General features: G+C 42.7%; 1 protein-coding gene across 1 annotated transcript in view; it reads left to right on the plus strand.

The window, feature by feature from the left end:
• Positions 1–20,019, plus strand: part of retreg1 (reticulophagy regulator 1) — a 21,845-nt gene extending 1,826 nt beyond the window's left edge. Inside the window, exons 3-9 of the mRNA XM_061045481.1 lie at positions 1,555–1,585; positions 16,231–16,348; positions 16,950–17,034; positions 17,959–18,081; positions 18,931–19,001; positions 19,195–19,318; positions 19,447–20,019. Coding sequence (XP_060901464.1) covers positions 1,555–1,585; positions 16,231–16,348; positions 16,950–17,034; positions 17,959–18,081; positions 18,931–19,001; positions 19,195–19,318; positions 19,447–19,964 — 1,070 coding nt within the window. The 3' untranslated portion in view covers positions 19,965–20,019. The remainder of the gene's footprint in view (positions 1–1,554; positions 1,586–16,230; positions 16,349–16,949; positions 17,035–17,958; positions 18,082–18,930; positions 19,002–19,194; positions 19,319–19,446) is intronic.
• Positions 20,020–20,874: the final 855 nt, after the last annotated feature.

Raw genomic sequence — 20,874 nt, forward strand, 5'->3', positions numbered from 1 at the left:
AACTAAGAAACAGGGCCCAGGATTTAAAAGTACCCTGAATCAATTAAAGCCATCACATTGGGTTATATCTTGAAATTAGGTTGTTAAAATAAATAGAGGATTATGAATATGACTCTTTCATTTTAATTATCTGCCCAAAAAAATGTAAAAACTTAAAATATCCTTATTGTACATTTTTTATGTAAGTCATACTTTTTACTTTTGAGGCTGTGTGGTCACTCAGAAAATAAAACATATTTATTCTTTACGAATCCTAAATCAAGTGACTGTTGCGCCCTCTGCTGGTCAAAAAGAGTATTACAGTGTGCTTTTGTTCAATCGATTTAAATTGTTCATATTTGTATTGATTGCTTTCGCATGACGCCACACGCTTATGGATTTGCTTCTACAGAATTTAATCTGAGAAAGAAAAACCCAGAGAGGATGGAGATTTGTGGGTTAATGCAGTTAGACCCTCCGCGGCGCCTGTGAGGGAACAAAACGAACGGACCTCATCCTGACATCAAAGATGATGTCAATATGAATGAAATCATGTCCAACCGCCTAGGAACCAAGGAAAATGATGTAATACATTGCCAAAATTAACGTATTTAATCTTGGCACAAATAATCAGAAAATGTATATATTGACCCCAAGATTGACTTTCTAAGTGGCTCGGAAGACATATTGGCACTTATAGACTTTACATGGTCGCCATCTTGGAACCGCCATCTTGATGAAGTGGCTCCCCTCCGAAATTGAAAGCTATGGTGATGTGGAAAAAATGTGGTGATTTTGTCCAGCGTGTCTCCATAATTTTGCTAAGCCGCCTGACTACAAGGTACACACACAGAAGCAAAATGTAACTATATACTGTCCTTCACTAATTTCAGAATACAAACATTAATAGTATTAAACCTTTTGAACGACGGCGCCCTGATGATTTCAGCCTGATGGTTTCTCGTTAGCCTGATGAGTAAGAACGAGTCCAACATGAGGATGGGTCACAGATGGTCCCTCATCAGCCCGACCTGTGTTTACACTCCTGCTTGGTATTCCTTATGCTGTGGAGTTTTGACTCTCATTTCCAGTATCCAGACTTTTTTATGCCTTACTCATCACTCAGCCTTTCTACAAGGAGTGCTTCTGTAATGCTGCCAAGACAGTTCATCAGTCTCTATGACGACAGGCGGGAGGAAAATCTGCTTTACCACTTACAGATAGTGTTGTAGTCAAAACCACACTAACCGAGACAAAGACATACCCGAGACCAGAGTGATCCGAGACCGAGACATTTAGGGATCGAGACCAGCACAGTCCAACACAAAATAAGCGTCTCAGAAGACTTCTGACACCAGGACAACGAGAGGCCCAGTGGTCAGCTGAAGTCAAACGAAGCTGTGTCCTGATCGTCGAGCTGAATAAACTTTCGTCAGTGTAGACATATGTGACACCTGTTCTTGTGCTTTTTTCTGGCCTTGTTTTTTTTTTTTTTTAGGCTTGTATTTCAAATCTATGTCATATGACCTTTTTAATGATGATAAATAATAGATTGTTTTTTCTGATTTTCTGCAGGAGCTCATTTATGGCGCAGCATGACGACAAGGTAAGAGACTGAAGTGGATTTGACGGCTGCACAGGCGACACATAACAACACCCTTTGTGATTGCTAACATTGTCGTAGTTTTTAAATGTCAAACTGAAAAAAAAAAAAAAAAAAAAAAAAACATCCCTTCTGAGGGTAAAGTCGTCCTACAGGTTCGGTGAACTTTGAGACGCTGCAGAGCTGATCGGTCACACATGACCGTCTAATCTGATCCTCCTCAAACCATGTGACGGCTCGTTCACTCTCAGGACACGAATCACACGCTCACTTTGAGATAAACAAGTGTTTACATGGAGGATTAGTCGATTTCCTACAGAGAGGTGACTCTGGGACACTGCGTGGGAAAATGGTTTGTTGAGAATTAAAGAATGAAGTCGTGATCGCTCTTAAATCTCTCAGAGTTTGAGCAGGTGGGGTGCAGCCTGTGAGTGCCAAATCAGTGTTTTGAAGTTGAGCTGTATTTATATTTTCACTCACAGAATAAGATGAGCTAGAACTCGATTGATCTCAAAATAAATTCTTGTGCACAGGTTGCTCCAACATTACAGCACAAAGAAAATGATGTATAAACAAACTAAGGAATAATGTATGAGTGAAAACAAGCTTCTTTTACAAAACGAAAGAGAAGCTGATCCACTTCCCATGATCACTTATCAGCCCATCTCTGACTGTGAGCTTCCACAGAAGGAGTTACTAATGCAGCTCGAGCCCAAGATATGCATGCACGTATTAGTGCATGCCAGAGTTCAGTGTGGTTATAAAGAAGCCGTCCTTCAATGTGTTTGTCCTTGGTCTAAGGGACCTGTAGAGCCTGCCAGAGGGCTGCAGGTCCAAGGGATGAAAACTGGGATCTAAGTCCTTGACAATGTTTTTAGCCCGGCTCTGCTGAGGGTGCAGCTAATGATCTTCTGTGCTGTGTTGATTACTCTCTGGACCCAGTGCAAGACCCTACTGCCTGAGATCCTCTGGTTCCTATCCCAAGTCCCTACTGCCTGAGATCCTCTGGTTCCTATCCCAAGTCCCTACGTACTGAGACCCTCTGGTTCCTATCCCAAGTCCATACTGCCTGAGATCCTCTGGTTCCTATCCCAAGTCCCTACGTACTGAGATCCTCTGGTTCCTATCCCAAGTCCATACTGCCTGAGATCCTCTGGTTCCTATCCCAAGTCCCTACTGCCTGAGATCCTCTGGTTCCTATCCCAAGTCCCTACGTACTGAGATCCTCTGGTTCCTATCCCAAGTCCATACTGCCTGAGATCCTCTGGTTCCTTACTGAGTGAGATACTGCCGCCCCAAAGCAGGGAAGTGAAGGAACATTGCACATAGTAAAGAACAACATACAGCCTTGTATGGAAAAAGGATATTGCACAAAAACAAAATTCATCCCAATTGTACAAAGTAATATTGTGCATAATCAGAAATAAATTTAAATCGTTGCACATGATAATGAACACACTATATGGAAATGTTGCACTCTACTTTACATGAAAATGAAGAAAGCTGTTGCACAAGATGTGGAGAGCAGTACCGCGGCACTCTGTGTGTTTTTAAGTGACTAAAAGTCGACATAGAAATGAGAAAAACCACAACAGCCGCATATTATTCAGCCTTTTGGAGATAAAAACTCCAGACGGTGCTCAGGATGATGCTGCTAAGTAATTTTCTCAACAATCCTTAGTATAATGAATCATAATAAAGTCTTTTGTATTCCTTTATTTAGCTGGCGTGTTTGTTGGCTTGCATTTGAAACACATGCATGAATTTTCCACAGATTATTGTAGGTATGAATGTAAAAAAAAAGAACATCGATCGATGTGTCTTCCTCTTGCTTGAACTTTTGCCGAGCAGAACTTGTATTTGCTTGCACAAAAACCGAGTTGTTAGGGGTGGACTACGCCTGAATAGATGTTTTTTGTGTTTATAACAGAATGTGTAACCCGGACAAGGCCAGTGAATGTGAATACTGTGAATATATTTGGGTGTATTGCAACACAATCATGATCATTTATTTATTTATAGCATTAACTCCTTTCAGATCTGTTTTTTTTCATCTCATAGATATATATTCCTCGTCCATTATCTAATCTAAAATGCTAAATAGACATGGATTTACCCTCCATGAATATTAACCTGGATGTCTTTGCAACTTTTACCACTTGGTGGAGCCTGAGCACAGAGAGTGTGATCTGTTAAAAATCCCCTACAGCAGCTTTACATCAGAGTGTGCTCAAACTGTCAAGAACATGTCGAGAAAATGATTTAAAAAACACTAAATCAGCAAATAATCAGTCGTTTTTCTCTTTTTTCACACTTTACTGCAGGTTTTTTCATTTCAAGTTGTCAAATTTCATCACTTGTTTTGTTCATCCGGGCACATTTTTATACTTTTTAAAAACATAAAAGAATACACACATGAAAGAAATAAAGTACAGGAAAGCGGAAAGGGTGTTGAGAGAAAAAGACGATTAAATGAATATTAAGAAAGACAGAAAAAACTAAAAGCTGTGGGGTGGGGGATCCTTCAGTACTGTCTTAATTTAAATTAATACATACATTTTTCTCCACAAAAGAAAATATGCTACATTGATTTGTAAGGACAATTACCAGCAGCCTTTTGCAAAAAAAAAAAAAAAAGGTCAGTTTTTTACACACATCTCGCTTCTGACAAATAGTCAGTCAGCGTTTAGGATTTTTGTGGTAGCATTTGGGGTGGTTAACAGATCTCAAAGGGGGGGGGGGCATGCCACCCCTTTAGAGGTCACATATCTAATAAAGGAATGACTGTGCTGATTACAAACAAAGTTCATTGTGATGAAAAGACGGTCTAAACTGAAAGTCTGAGGCGCTCTGATGAAATATTAAAACCCTTTATTAAACACATTGTGCCATTTCTTCACAATGAAGTTTGTTTGTCATCAGGACAGTCACTTATTTATTAGCCACAACTTTTAAAATGTTTGTTTGTAGAATGGAAGTTGGATCGATTATTTCTGGTGCATCCTGGGAAGTCAGGAATTAGCACCGAACTTGCATGCAGATTTATGGCGATAAATTGTTGTCAGATTATTGTCGATGGGAGGCGGGATCGCCATGAGATTGTTTTTTCCTGCACACACCAAAGCCTGCTGACACGTAACCATAAATACCTACATTCATGTTTTTACTGTCTATTTCGTAACACAATCCATGCGGCTGATGTTTGACCCATTTACTCGTCTGATTTGTGACCCAGTGGTGGACGGGGTGGGTCACCTGGTTAATACTCCTGCCCCCATTTTGAAAGTGACTGAGCATGAATGTGTGCTCGCGCTGGATTACTTGATGCAGCTGCCAGCCCCGGAGGCTCGGTGGGATTCAGCGGAAGGTGACAGGGATTTGTGGGCGCCAGGCTGGATACAACACATCTGAGTTATATAACTGTTAGACTGTGAGTCCAGGTCAGGGGCGACTCCCAGGGTCTAAAGACACACAGACCTTTCACGCTCACTTTCCATCCTGCGATAACAACAATAGTCAGACTTTCAAAAAGCCCCTTTGAACTCCGGACATTTTCTCGACCCTTTAAGGACATTCAAGTCCTGACATTTTTTCAGAATTACCTTTCAGACAATCACAAACATCACATGGCAGTGCCTTGGCCAGGATCTCAAGGGGGAGAGGATGTCTGGTTTAGGGACCTCAGATGACTTGGTTTGGTTTGCCTTATCAAACTGGGACATGGAGTGATTTGCAGCCAATAAAGCTGAGTGTGAAACAATGGTACGTACATTCTCCTGTAAAGGTCACATATTATGCAAAACACACTTCTCCATGTTCCTCTAACTCTAACATGTGTCTCTAGTCCGTCTACAAACCCCCCAATGATGAGAAAAGTCCATCCTCTCTGTCTTCTCCCTGCTCCACTTTTCAGAAAATGTGTGCTCAAACAGGCCGTTTGGAGATTTTCCCTTCATGACATCACAAAGGGCAGTAGCCCCTCCCCCAGGTGGGTGACACTCCCACAGCTAGGTGTTTGTTCTGCCCTCTGAGTCTGCCTTCTCACCGTAAACAATAGGACACGGAGCGAGAAAGCACCAAGACACCCAATCCCTTCCAGAGAGGGGGCGTGGTCAGACACCGCTCATTTACATATTTAAAGGTACAGACACAGAAACAGCCTGTTCTGAGCAGGGCTGAAATAGAGGGGTTTATAGACATGATCAAATACAGGATCAGAGTGGATTTAGAACAAGAAACTTCACACACATGTTTTGAGGAGCTCTGAGACTTACTTACACTGAAGAGGAGGAGAATATGTCACCTTTAAATATGTTTAGGTCTTGTTTATGAATGAGTGATGTGGGCGTTGCACTATCGTCAGAAAATATCAGAAAAAACTGAGCGCTGTGAGCTTAAACATGACCAATCAGTCATACTGTATTGTATCAGACTTAACAGGTGTTCTAACAAAGTAGCTGACAAGCTCTTAACTCTGTCATCATCTGCATATCTACCTCTCAATACTCTCCTTCCTCTCCGCCCCGTTTGGCCAGCAGGGTGGGACTGTGTTGTTGTCACCTGCTGTTGTCTGTCAGGAGTGTCTTGTGGGTAATTGTACATCAAGGCACAGAGCGAGTCTAAAGCAAAGGCTCGCGGGAGATTAGCTGCTGACCTAAAATTCGAGCTGACAGCTGTGTTATTTGAGCCAACACAGTCTCTCTTTGTTACGAGTGTGAGTGCTGAATGTAGTTTTAAACAGTGCACCGCGTCACACCCATCATCTGGCCCATCTGACAAACATCTGCTAATTAAAGGTGTACAAAAGGAGAAAAACAATTAAAGTTGACAGCATAAAAGGACATTTAACAATAATGGTTAGACTGCATAAAAACATGGACGCCATGTCAGCTCTCCTAAAGTGAAGCCAAAATATTTGGTGCTCCCCCAATTTTAAGCAGCGCTGTAGATTTCTCTGTAAAAGTGAACGTTGTTTCCGTATTTTTCTCTGCTGTATTTGTTTACCCAAAGAAATCGAAACAACGACAAAAATGAACACACTTTTTTTTTACAAGGATGAAATGTAAAATCCGCCGCCAGGGGGCTCTCAATCAAATCAACAGAAGGTGACGTCGAGGCCGGCGGGGAATCATGGGAGTGATTCTCTCTGCTCTCTAATTTAGATATTTGAATGTAAACATTGTCTTAAAATTCTACATATTGTAGCTTTAATATAACAGTTACAGCCTGTCCTAATAGGCACTGCCTACAGCCTGCTGCTATCAAGTAACTGCCTCCATAGCTCAGCTATACGTCTACAGTATATATATACACATAGACAGTGTAAGTCTATTTTAGACCAGCCAATGTAATGCTCCGTTTTATGGGTCAGCAGTGTTTGACTCTGACAAAACAACACTGTTTACATCCTGTTTCTGTCCATCATCATCATCATCATCAGAACGTTATCCTGATGAAATGAAATGTTAAAAAAGTAAAAACAAAAACACAACACAATTCACAGATGTCTCAGCCGCCCCCCTCCGCAGGGTTTTGGTGGGCAACTGAGGTAGGGACACACTTGGAATAATACAAGAATAAGCTTAATGGAGATTCTTACATTACATGTTGGACTTTGGTGGGGCACGGGGTAACCTGGAAACCTAGAAATCCACCTATTTATTAAAGTATATCATCTGTTTGGTCTTAGCCTGTGATATGTATATGTGTATATTTCATTAATTTAGTTTTGTATCTATCTTCTCCATTTGATGAAAATCTGTTATTGCTGGCACACTGACATACCCCCCCCCCCCCCCCCCCCCCCCCCAAAAAAAAGACATTAAAGGACCAATATGTATCTCTGACCCCTAGTGTCTAAAATGGGTACTGCAGTCTGAATTCTAAACATCATAGAGAGCTGTCCCCCCCCCCCCCCCCTCCTCTCTAGAGTCCATGCTCACTCAGGTCACCATGTGGTGGACTCTGAAGCTTCAGTGTTTATCCAGCTCTGCATGGGTCTGTAAACCTTTCTGTGTTCTAACCTCTCTCCATTTTTCAAAAAGCATCTCCAATATTGATCCTAGTTTGAGCACGTTTCTGCTCGTGGAGCTTATTAGAAACATGCAGAGGCTTTTTAGGTCGGGTACAATCACTTCTATCTGAACCACTTCTCTTGCCCGCTTCCATCGCTGCAACACCTGTTGACCTGATAACTGCTCTCATATCTGGCAAACCGAGGGGTGTCCAAAACGGCCGTGTGGGGGGGTTGCCTTAAAACCGCCTTACCTTCTCTGTAACCAAACAAATCCAGAGCATTCAGGAGCAGAATCTAAAGTTAGAAGGATCACACGCAGAGCATCAGCATCATGTGTGTGTGTAAATATAAAAATAATCATCATCCTCACATGTGGAGAGACGTCATGTGACTTGAAATGGAATTTGTTTTTGTTGCTTCAAGGAAAAGACTTTCTGTGCTGCTGTTTGTTCCCACAACAAACACAGAGTTTCTTAAGAGTTGTGAAACCTGAGCTGTGTGTGTGTGTGTGTGTGTGTGTGTGTGTGTGTGTGTGTGTGTGTGTGTGTGTGTGTGTGTGTGACTCAGCTGTTTCTCCACTGACTACGAGCTGTGACAGGAAGCAGTCGAGCCAATCAGATCTCCTGACACAGTGGGGGTGTGCTTTAGAGCGACCTCTCTGATTGGTTGGAGGCAGACTGGTAGAAAACAACACAACAAACCAGACACGAGTGTTTCGTCACAGACTGGTGATTCCATCAAATCAAATATAAACAAGAGAGACTTTTTTTTCTCTTAATCCTCAGAAGCTCTCTGTGCCTACATCTGCTCATTAAGACGTCACTTTTTAAAGTATGTGGAAGTAGGAGTAGGCATCGCAGGGTGACTCATGATACGATACAGTGCCAGAGTATGTGTTGTATTGTATTTAAAGTGACCGTTGATCTGAAAAAACAAGAATTGAAACCTTTAATTTTTGGTAAATTTAGTTTCCATTAAAGGAAGAATATGTGACTTTTTGATCCATCCAGTATATGTGGCTCTTGAGCACCAGCATTAAAATCAAAACAAAGTGCTGTTTGCCGGCTGAACAGGCCAGGGTGTGCACTTTGATCGTTGTCTGACATTCTTTGTTTCCTACACTGTTTGAAAACCCGACCGATTAATCAACCAGCCGATAATATCCGCCGATATTAGCATATCCAGTAACTATCAGTATCTGCCAATTTTAGCTTTGATATGCGTTGGTATATCTAGATTTATTCAGCAGTCAAATATAATTTAGTTTGAGTTTCATTGTATGACACCAACAGTTCTCTGTCACCAGCAGAGGGCGCTATATGGATTACAACAAGCATCATCACTCTCCAGAGTATCAAGCGGTGATGCATGTACATGCTCACTTTCCAGTTATGTGACCATCGCCTCTTTGTTAAATATCTTTTCCACAAGTGTTTCATCACTTCATTTTTAGGATCAACAGAATAAATGTGAATATCTATATCAGATCGAGAAAGATATCGGCTGATATATCAGTATTGACTTTTTTTCTTTCCCCAATATTGTTATTGATATCGGCAACAACAATCCAATATCAGTCGGACCCTACTGTTTTGTGTGTGTACTGTTCTTTGGTGTGAATCTCCCCATGGGGAAAATTAAGTCTAAAGTCTGAAGTAACAATATAAGTTTAAAAGTTTATTAAAGGTCAAAGCTTTGCAGTCAGATACGAAGTTCATGACATGCAGAAAATTCTAATCAGCTGTTTTGTTTTGTGCAGGGTCTTTCCTTTCCTTGTTGCATTCTGCCGTGGAAAAATTGAGCAACTTCCAGGAATACAACGTGTAGCAACCACCGCATGTTCTCTCTGTGATGTAATCGTATAAAACCTGCGAAAAAACATTATATTTAAATGATTTTTAGAATTAAGCGTTGAAACGTAAGCATGAGAATTTTAGGAGAAGAATCAAATATTCAAGATACAGATTAATGACGGTTTATCTTTTTATTTTAGCACAATAATACAGATCCCCTAAGCGGACAATAACTGCGAGAGTGAGGGAGCGAGCGTTTATGAACAGAGGTCGACGGACAAAAAGCAAATACTGAATGTGACGAGAAAAACTTAAGGTAAAGCAAGAGGACAAACCATGGAGTAAACATTCATTAAGCGATGGCGTCAACTGAGGGGGCGATGTTGGTCACCAATTTTTGTAGCCATGTTTTCTTTTCTTTTTTTTACATTCAGTATGATAATGTTGTTGTTTTCATACCTGTGAATAAGACATGAAAGCAATGTGCTGAGGACCAGGTCGTAATCTGGCGGTGCTCGTACATGTGCGTGTGGGGCGTGTGCAAGCGGCAACCTCCGGTCTTGAAAAATGAAGCCAATGCGGAAGTGCAAAATCCTGCAGTTCATCGAGTGTCCACTCGAGGCTGGCTCCAGGAACACCGGAAGCTGTTTTTACAGCATAAATTAACATGTTTACAGCCTGGTACAAAAAAACCTAAGAGGTCTGATTAGTTATTGTCATCACTGGCACACACTGTACGGGGGTGACTTTTTTTAAAACAGCCATTTTGATTTTGAGAACGATACGCGTTATCCATAGTTAGGCGTGTAGCTGACCTGATTGACAGGTGGGCGCGATGTAACGGTTCATCAAGAGGCTTAAAACCCGCCTCAGCTCGAGCTTTGAAAGACTGAAAGTTTGACTGAGACAGCATTTCCAACATGGCGGTGGCTGCCGATGAGCCTCCGGAGCCCCCTTAGAGATGGGTGACGTCACTCAGGATTCAAAAATTAATATTTACAGACGACGGTTTAGACAGAGCCCTGAGGAGATGTCATGCTGACTTCTCACAACAACCAACCCTGCCTTTGACTAACCGATTCTGTATCAGTATCCGCTCCTCACCCTCGCTGCTCTGTTGATTATAAACTATGAACTGGTCATAGGCCACGCCCACATCTCCCACGCCTGTGTGAACTTTCATTGTGAAGTTTGTTGAAGTGAAACATGATTTAAAATCTGTATGAGCTCCTCTGCATACTGTAAACCAGTTAATAATCCTGAGAGTTGAATTTATAAAATATGAATGAACACAGCAGAAAGTATGATGTCGTCATATAAAAACGACCCCACCTATGACTGACTGCCATCGCCACTGTCCTTAGCCTAAGTTCACCCTCCATCCCCTAAAAAGCCATGAAAGAGACGTGAGATTCAGTTCACTTATGAGAGCTGAATTTCCCGTCAATAGAATCATAAATACAGTGTCATCATTAGATAAACAACACTGTCTCAGTCAGATGCGTCCGCTCTCATCCGGCTGTCCGTGTCACTGACACATGAGGAGGTGTGTTGTGGAGGTAGAGGTTTTGGGTTTGGGGTTGTTGGGGGTTGTTGCTGTCTCTATCCCCCTCCCAGACCCCATCCTTCTGTCCTCCTGATGGCTGCCAGTAGGAATGTAGTGTGACCGGGTTATTTTTAGACGAGGCCGCTTGAAATACTCCAACCTGAGCTTCATTGACGATAAACACAAGCTGCTCTCGCACCGTGGCGCACGTAGAACCTGAGTTGGGCTCAAACCTGAATTTTCTGCTGACGTTTTATTACGACAAAGTCAAGCTTGGTTCCTTCGTTGCTAAATCACATTCTCAACTGTCCTGTGTTTGGCAGCTTTTCATCCTTTTGAAGATACTCCTCAAAGATCTGGAGATGTCTCCTGAAGATCGTGGGGCAGGACTGAGGTATGACTGGACTTGTGTGTGTGTGTGTGTGTGTGTGTGTGTGTGTGTGTGTTTGTGTGTTCTGGCTAAGATGGAAATAAGAAATGCGAGGATTGTTTTGCTAAATTACAAGTGTTCACCTCGTGGATCATTTTGGTTTTCTCCTTTTAATTTCTGAGATAAACGCCTCAGATGTGTTGTTTCAAAACAATGGATGCCAATGGAATTTGTTCAGGAACAATTTTCCTTTTACCGGCGGTTACTCTAAGATTTTGTTCTAAAATGGATAATGTTGAGGTAGAAAATAGAGCCTGGACGATTACATGTTTAACATTTTTGAAAAAGTTTTGGTCTTGGAGGGAAAACTGGTCGCTGAGTTGGATATTGAGCAATTTAAGCTGGAATGAAAATAACGGATGGTGCACCAACGTTGCAACTGCATGACCATGCAAACAGAAGGATGCTCTCTAAAACAAATGACTATGTTATGGAATATTTAACATTTGAATACACCGTAAACTAAAAGCAGTTCAGTCCATCGACTCAGCTTTGATGCTCTGCTACCCGGGCTGCAGACGGTGCTTAAAGTCATGCAAACTACGGGGTTAAAGCACTAAACTGAACAAACAATTAGGGCCCGACCGATATGGATTTTTAGGGCGGATACCAATATTAGGGAGGGAAAAAAATCCAATACCAATATATCAGCCGATATCTTTTTTAGATCTATATTCAATCTGTAGAGATAGATATAGATACTTCAAAACTAGTGGAAAAGATTTCTAATGAAGACGAGATGGTCACTCAACTGGAAAGTAACTGCCCATATACGTGCATCACCACTCGACACTCTGGAGAGTGATGATGCTTGTTCTCATCCATAGAGTGCCCTCTGCTGGTGAAAGAGAACTGCGAGTGTAATACAATGAAACTAAAATGAAATACTATTTGACTGCTGAATAAATCGAGTAATATCGGCGCGTATCTGTGATAAAATTAGCTGATACCGATAGTCAGTGGATATGCTAATATCGGCCGATAAATCGGTCAGCTTCTACAAACAATACATGAAAACATTTCTAAATAGCAATGGGAAAACATATGCTTTTATATCTGTTCAAGGGAAATAATGGGTGATGAAATTTGCCAGCTAATATACGTTTTGGGCGATGTTGCAAAATGAGTTGTTCTGGTGCCTTTTGTGATTGATTTGGTTGAACTTGACTTTAAGCATTTGATGGTGGCTTGATCAGCTCTCACATCGTGGGACTGAAATCTTGTTCTTCGGTGTGTTTGGATTATGACATTAAATCCATCTTCTCATATCACACTTTGGCACATTCAACAAGATGGCAGAGATCTACTTGGAAAGCTGTGGAGATCATTGCGTCATCACTCCCGATCTGTCCATAACATCCGTGTCTTATGTTACTCATAGCTTTCGGGGTCGTGTCTTGGGCCAACACATGCAGGCGGGCATTGACTTTCTCACTCCATTAAATGCCAGCTTACAGAATATACGTCTGTACTCAGAACATAAACAGGTATTAGTGTCCTCAGAGTCGGGGGTTTCTGTTGTGCTTACCAGAACAGACAGGGGGGTAAACATATTGACAACCTCGCCCCCCCCCCCCCTTCTTCAGTGAAGAGCTGGGATGTTTTTGCCACCATTCCTCGCATTGTTTGTCTGGTTCTATTTTTAAAGCATCGTCACTGGGCTTGTTAGGGGCTCAGACATGCCGCTCCCTGTGTTGTTTCAGAGATTACCGGTTGGGTAAAAAGTGATATCTGCCCGACAGCTGCTCATGTCCCCTGACTTCGCCTCCGCTGACGTCGTTGTTGTCATTTTCTCCGTTGTATGTTGCACATTTTTCTGTGGTGAAACTTCTTGGCTGGTTGATTGGTCCACTGTTGGAAGGCGGTGGTCTGCAAGGATCAACAGAGATGAAACCGGACACGTTAGCCTCTTAGCATACTAAGGGTTCGATGAGCTCAAACAGCATGTGACTGCCTTGAGGGCTGAAAGTCTTGATTTACAACCCGTGTGTGTTGGGATGACAGTTATTCTTGTCAAGTTGTGCAAATGCTTCTGGATTATATCGAAGCCAGAATCTACGGAGATGTGCTTCACTGAAAACATCAAGCAGTCAGACAATTTGAACCCCAATGGTGTCCGATTTTTTTAATCAAACTGTCTGCTACAGGATACTTCTTCTGTGTTTTGGGTTTTCTTTTGAGTAGATTATATCTTTCTGGTTTCCAGATGGCGCCTCCAATTTTTTACACTTTGACCTTAAATTAAAGCCCATTATATCTGGCATCAAGCAGTAACATCAGTGTTTTTCACTTCCCCCTAATTCTGTCCTAAGGTGCTGAAATTGGCTGGGGCTTGTTCTTCTTCTTGAATGTTTGCTTCCAGTGCATTCTGTTCGGAAGCTTTTATCTGCCAGGATTACATTAGACTTTTTTCCCTATAAGTAAAAGTCTACTTTACCACTTTACCTTATTGTTTTAACTAGGACTGAAACCATTAACAGGTTAATCGCGATGCAATGAAGGTCAAATGAATGCATGATTTTTTTTTAAATCACATGCTATTTTGTCCCTTCAGGCCCACCGTAGATAAGCCTCCACAGTGTCAACCTGTATGTAGCCACAGCGTTAACCAGCACCAGGATGAGGTGCTGCTTTTAACATTAATACTTGTATAACTGTGGGTCTGCTTGGAGTGTCATGCTGAGGTATCCATGGCACAGCAGTAGCATTGTGAACATCTTTATAAGCAGGTGGCACACAGACTCTGAATGCACAGCGGTCAGGCCACGTGGCGACTTTTCTTTTAGGATGGTCATGAAAAACGAGAAGATGGAGAGTTCTCGTTTTCCATAAATCAAGGTCAGGTCATATACTAGACCAGTGTTTCTCAACTCCAGGAACCCAAACTGCACAGTTTTTCATTGAACAAATGTGATTGGTTGAAATATATCTGAAATTTAGGTCGCTATTTCTCATGAAGGAGTTGGTGGTGGGTCCTGAGGCTGGACCAGTTGAGAACCACTGTACTGCTGGTAGCGCAGTGGTTAGTGCACAAGCCCCATGTTTGGAGGCTATAGTCCTCAAAGCAGGCAGCACAGGTTCAAGTCCAACCTGTGGCTCCTTTCCCGCAAGTCATTCCCTGATTTCCGACTCTATCCATTGTCCCATCTCTCCAATAAAGGCACCAGAGAGATCCCCCCTCCCCCCAGAAAAGAGGAAAAACGTGCAAACAACAGGTTTCTTTGCCTCTCCGAAGTTGATATGTTGTTCGTTTTGTGCATATTGTGACGTAATGCTGATAAAGTCATGGCATATACGGTCGGTTGTCTGCATACAGCGTTTGATCAGATGCTGTCCCTTTCTCACTTTCTGTCCGGGTTGTTCAGCTTGACGTGCACTTGAAGTGGTCTACATAGAAAATGGATGTGGCATGTGTTCAGAACGTAGCAGAGCGAAGTGTTGCTCTGGCTGGCAAACTTAAATTTTACTGCAAAACGAAGAAGTGGATGTAATTTTTAATATTATTTTCTACTAATGAACGTGGCCCACTTGTACCCAGTGAACCCTGGCACTTCCAAGTTAAAGAGTTTGTGTCCATGTTGGCTGGTAAACAAACTGTAATGAACCCTCCTCCACGCTCCGGGTGATCTGTGATGAGATGAAACTTGACAGTCCCGAATCCACGAAGCCTGACATGACTATCTAGGAAAATGTCTGTCTTTCTTGGAAGGGAGAGTTGCTTATCTGTCCGCCACTTACTGCTTTAATGGCTTCACAGTATTGCTGTCACATGTTCCAGCCATCATGTTTCACTGGAAGTCGGAGTCCTGCTGTGGGCATGTGCCTGGAAGTCGAGAGGGGAGCAGCGGGTTGACCTTTCCTCGTAAGGGTTATGTGAGACAAGGCTGGGTGTTTGGGTAGGTGGGAGTATATGAGATACTGTAATTTCTCGTGAACACTCATGCTTGTTCCTTGAAGTCAAGCAGATACAGGAGGGGGTCATGGGGGGAGAAAGTGCAATATAATGGTATTTTTAAAATGATATTGAGAGCCAGTTTTTTTTTTATCTAACTATATTTTGCTACATGTTTTGGTACGCCTTCACATAGCTTCCACATTTCCTGGTGGTTTCCCAAAGTTAACTTTGTACCACTTAAAGGAAGAATGTGCGACATGTTACACATAAATATAAATAAATCCAGTCTGTCCTGTGTAAATGTGTCTCTGAGTCATGACTGTCTACAATGAGGGAGAAGCTCGAGTCCCGCTGGCTGTGTTGTTGTCAGAGCCGTGTTTACATGGACGGGACGGCCGGCTCCTCCCCTTGTGTATAAAAGCTGTTTTAGTCAAGAACTAGAGAGAAGAAGAAGAACATACTCACTGATTATTTGGAGGTTACGTAATCGTTTTTAGATCCCCGTCAATTAACATGCAATGTGAAGCTACAAGCTAACTAAAGAGCGCTAACATTAGCATGCTAACAAATCAATGCAGGCCACAGGCAATTGCAGCTCGAACCAAGGACAATTCTGTCCGCCGCTTGGGCTTAACTCCTTCTTGCGAACGTGAGTAGAGGGGGGTTGGAGGTGTGTCTCTGGTGGAGAGCGGAGGCTTCAGTATGGAGGAGGCGTGGCCAAACAGCAGTTTGTTTTGGTTTCTAAACTAAAGCAAAATGCAGCACTTTCGACCGTCGTCATGTTGAAGAAACTCTGTCAACTCCAGCTGCTGCTGCGGAAATGTTTTACTTGAATGTTTCTGTCATTGTTAAAAACAAATCTCTTCCATCAGACACTGATACACCCAGTTATCCCCTGTGAGTGGCAGCATACACACTGAATTATCCTAAACATGGCTAACGCTGCCTCTGCATGTCTTTTCTTGTAGCTGGGAGATCATCGACTCCGGCCAGGACAGCCAGTCTGGGACTGGACCTCAGCTCAGCGACGCCCTCAAACTTTTCCTGCAGGAAACATCGGCTTTCAAGCAGCAAAACCCCGGCAAGGTGAGGCAGAGGATGAAAACTCCCCAATATTAACCTCAACTGCTAAGAGTCACATGGTTTCTGGACGCATTTTGCCCAATCAGATACAAAAAGGGAGGTAGAAAAAATTATCAGCATGTCCCTGTTTTCAAAGTTGAACAAATTGAATCAGTCAGTGCGGTAACTGAATTGTGATTTGATTTAAGATTAACTGTCAAATGTTTACCTACAGGAGATAAAAGGTGGGTCTCTCTAACTGTAGTTGGCATGCACTGAGTAGATGGAAACATTTGCTACATCTTAAAGGAATAGCTCAGCATGTAAAGAAAGTCTGTACTTGCTTGAGAAGGTCGGTACATGTCCCATGTTTAAAGGTAGAGTCAGTAGAAAAGTTTGTTGCAGCTTGTGATCACAACATTCAAACTGGGCCTCTCCTCCTGTGCTAAGCGCTACCAGAAGCTCACACTAGAGGGCGTAGTGAACATGAACATGAAAATCCAGTCAGAGGACAGGGTCTCTTTGATTGGATCTTTGAATGAAGAGTGTAACCTGCGCTGACTTTAAACTGAGTAGAAAAGTCATTTTCTTATGTTTCATTCTCTTTATTTTCTCTTTGTTCCAGTTTTGTCTGCTGGTTTGCAGTTTCTGCACCTTCTTCGCCGTCTTAGGACGCTACATTCCAGGGATTGTTATCTCATATATTCTAGGTGAGTAAAGAAAGTTTTTGAAAATTCATTTCCGTCGTGCTGAAACTAGATCATCACTCAAAGGGAGGCTGCAGGTTGGTATTACTGGTTTTGGTTAAATTGACCTTAAGCTAAGACACGTTTCTGCCAACACTGAAATTCTGACCTTCTCTGTTTGGTAGGACACATTTACAAATATAAAAAGTAGAATAAACTTTTGGTCTTAAAAGCATGATAATACATATGTACCGGTCAGTCAGGAGAGGGGGGGGGGGTCTCCTGAGGTAAGACGTGATGTTAAAACTTTGTGGAAATAGCGGACAAAGCAACAGAGTATAATGAGAATATGAGAAAATGAGAAACACTATAATGAGAATATTTGCCTTTATATCAATGCTATGTGCAGTTCAATGGAATGACAACATCCACAAAAGAGTGGAGAACAACATACTGGTAAACAGAAATGTAATGCATCGTAGCAGTCACGTGTTTACACTCTATGCACCGTGCAGCAGCCACAGTATATATAAACTTTACCCCTCTCTCATTGGCTCGAGGTGAATTCCCCGGAGAATATCCTGCTGCCTTTTCACATCAGCTCACTCCTGTTTGTGTTCACACACCAGGAAATATCAGGAGTTTTTCGGGAGTTTTCAGAAAGTGTGAAAGCCCTATATGTGAGGTGTATGACGGATATCAGTGTGTCATCAGCGTAACAGTTGATCACTTTGATGAGAGATATTTAAAAAACCCTCTGAGCTGATCAGTGAAGCGTTGTACACAATTCATTTTAATGCAATAGTTTCTAAAAATGCACAGTGAGCAAACCTGATCCTACAAAGAGAAAGAAATCAGTGATGTTTGAGTGAATGTTTATGGCTTCTTAAACTGGTTTATAATGTTTTATTGTTCCTTCTTTGTGTCCCTCTTGGCTTCTCTCTGCAGTGCTGGGTGTTTTCCTGTGGCCTCTGATTTCATCTCATGACGTCAGTTTGTGGCTGGAGCCAGTTCTGCAGAAGCTGGACTTTGGCATCGGGGAGTTTCTTCAGAAAATTAAAGAAAACCATGGTAAGTACCCAACTAATCAGTGTGGACTATGTCTGCATCATCAGGGCTTCAGCTCATACAGTTTACATCAGATGAAACAGTAATGTCCTGGACTGCAAACCTTGCATCTAAATAAAATGAGAATGCAAAATACTTTTATATAAGAGCCACAATAGACTGCAAATAGAAGCTCTTTTACTTGCTGAAAAAGATAGGCTCTAATTGTAGTGTTCATCAGATTTAATCCCTGATAATAGGCTTATTCCTGATGAAGTTAGCTGGATTTAGAGAGTACTTTACTTGCTGTGTGCTTTAATTTTGAAATACAGTAAGGCCCTTCCTGTAGAGTGAAGGATAGGACATGAAGTTAAGCCCAGAAACAGGAAGTGGTTAGGGATCCCAAACTGACGTCAAACATCTCAAAGGAACGGTACGAAAGGTCAATGTGTGATGTCATAAGGTCAATGTGTGATGTCATAAGGTCAATGTGTGATGTCATAAGGTGGATATTACTTTGGACTCGTCAGCTGAGCTGTCTGAGAGTTTGTTAAAGTGAAATGAGACATTCAAAGATGCAGCAGTGTCCTTCTTTTACATCACTGAGACTACAGGGAGACACTGAGGACCACTATCTACGGAGAGCCTGAAGGGACAAAATAACATGGGATTAATGAATCGCGATTAACTAGTTAATGCAGTCAGCACTCGTTTAAAAACAAGTTTTGTGCATATGATGAAAGTTCAATACTCACACATACACAATACTGTTTTTACTTCTGCCCTTCAAAGACATTAAGCTTCCTTCTCGCATTTCACAATCCATGTGATTAAAGAAACTGAATCAGCTGTGTTCATGTTTTCTTCCTTCAGAGAGAAGAATCCTGCAGACTCAGGCTGACAGAGAGGGCATCGAATCCGATCTCTCCTCCATGTTTCCCAAGGTTTGTTGATCATGATCGCATGTCGATATAATTACGCCTCTGCTGGCGGACAATCTGGCTTCAGTGGAGGATGATTGAAATTGAGAACACATGATCCACATCAGAATCGAATCCTTTGCAAAAGATGTTTTTAAAAAAAGTTCCTGCACTGCACTCTAAAAGCTGACGTCTCCATGGGGGTTTTCTCCCGCAGCTCGACTCCACAGTGTGTAAGGAGATGTCTGTATCGGACACAGAGGTGTCTGACATGACGTGGACGGACAACGGTACCTTCAACCTGTCGGAGGGACACACGCCACAGACTGAGAACTCAGAGGGTACGTTCATGAACTCCACAACATCCTTTAGACACCTTTAGAGTTTGAAATAAAGACGTTTGATTTCTAGAATGCAGCTTCAGGTTTACTTATCTTAAATGTAATACTTTTCTCCCTTGTCCTCACAGACCTCGACAGAGAAGAAGCCTTCACTGGCGGCCTTCCAGAATTCCCCTCACTTGACAACGGCGCAACAACAAACGGCGAGGACGACGACGACCTCAGCATCGGCCTTCCCTTGCCTCCACATCAGCCCCAGAAGCCAACCAAATCCACGCACACACCCGATCCTCACAGAGACCAACCTGCAGACGCCCTCGAATTAGTCAACCAGATGGCGGGCGACGCCATCGCCGCTGCCGTCACAGCTGCCATTCAGGAGAGAATAGAAGCGGCGGTCGGCTTCACGGCTTTCAGTGACTTTGGGCGGTCGGGACTCCCAGATTCGACCAGGCTGCTGGAGCTGGCCGAAGAGTCGGACAGCGAGGTGGAGGACTTTGAGCTGCTGGACCAGTCGGAGCTGGAGCAACTGGAGGGGGAGCTGGGGCTGGGGGAGGTGAAGACCCGGGCCAAAGAGGAGGCGGGGGACAGGAGTGACAAGCCGACGTCTTCTGGATTCTTCTCCAAACTCCTGAGACGCCAATGATGAATCCTATGAAAAGTCAGCAGAGGAGGGAGGAGGGAGGACATGTGGTGGGGAGGCGGGGGGGGGGGGGGGGGGACTGTGAGAAAACACTTTCCATTCATCCTTTTTTCTGTAGAGCTAACATCGACATTTTCGGACTGATGAGATTGTCAGATATGCAGGTAGAAGTGTCCTTTAAACCACGATCATCGTAGCTGAATGCCGAGGTCAGAACACACAGATATCAATCGTGTAGTAGCCTGATCCAGACGATGAAGTAAAATAACAACCGGCTCCCATCCATTGCTTTTTAAATCCTGTGTAGTGAGTTAGAAGTAAATGATGCATCTTCATCCAAACCAAAAGATGTTCGCATTATTTCTTCCCTCGCCTACTTTGTTAGCATCGAGCTGGTGACAACTTCTTTTTCCTGAGCAATCTAAACGCAACACTGAGTTATTATTTATGAATATATTTTATGAATCCATTAAAGTCCTTGTTTTGCAACCGCTATTGATTTTGCTCAGCGGCCTTCTTTGGTAAGCCTGCTAGAAGATGTTGACTCTTGAATTAATTTACCAGGCAGGTTGGGAATTGATTATAAGATATCTGACGTCTAAGGCTCCGTGTCCATCTAGCCTTTTTTTTATCTGAGCCCCAGATTTTTTTTTCCGAGAGAGCGTTTGCAGCAGCAGGCGGCTGCACGGGGAGACAAAGCGAAGGGCCAGCGTTGTTTTTCTGAGCACTTCACCTTTCTGTGCGCCCACTGCCGAGCACTTTGAGTTGAAAATCTTTCAACATTTTAGAAAGGCGCTGTTCAAGTCATCGGCGATCTCAAATATAAAAGAAGCAGTAAAAAGTAGCGTAGCAGTGTCAGTCATACAGCGACTGTTGTCATAAAGACATAACGTACGTGCAGCGCTTTTCTTCT

The sequence above is a fragment of the Labrus mixtus genome, chromosome 8 (genome assembly GCF_963584025.1).
Source record: "Labrus mixtus chromosome 8, fLabMix1.1, whole genome shotgun sequence".
Lineage (NCBI taxonomy): Eukaryota > Metazoa > Chordata > Actinopteri > Labriformes > Labridae > Labrus > Labrus mixtus.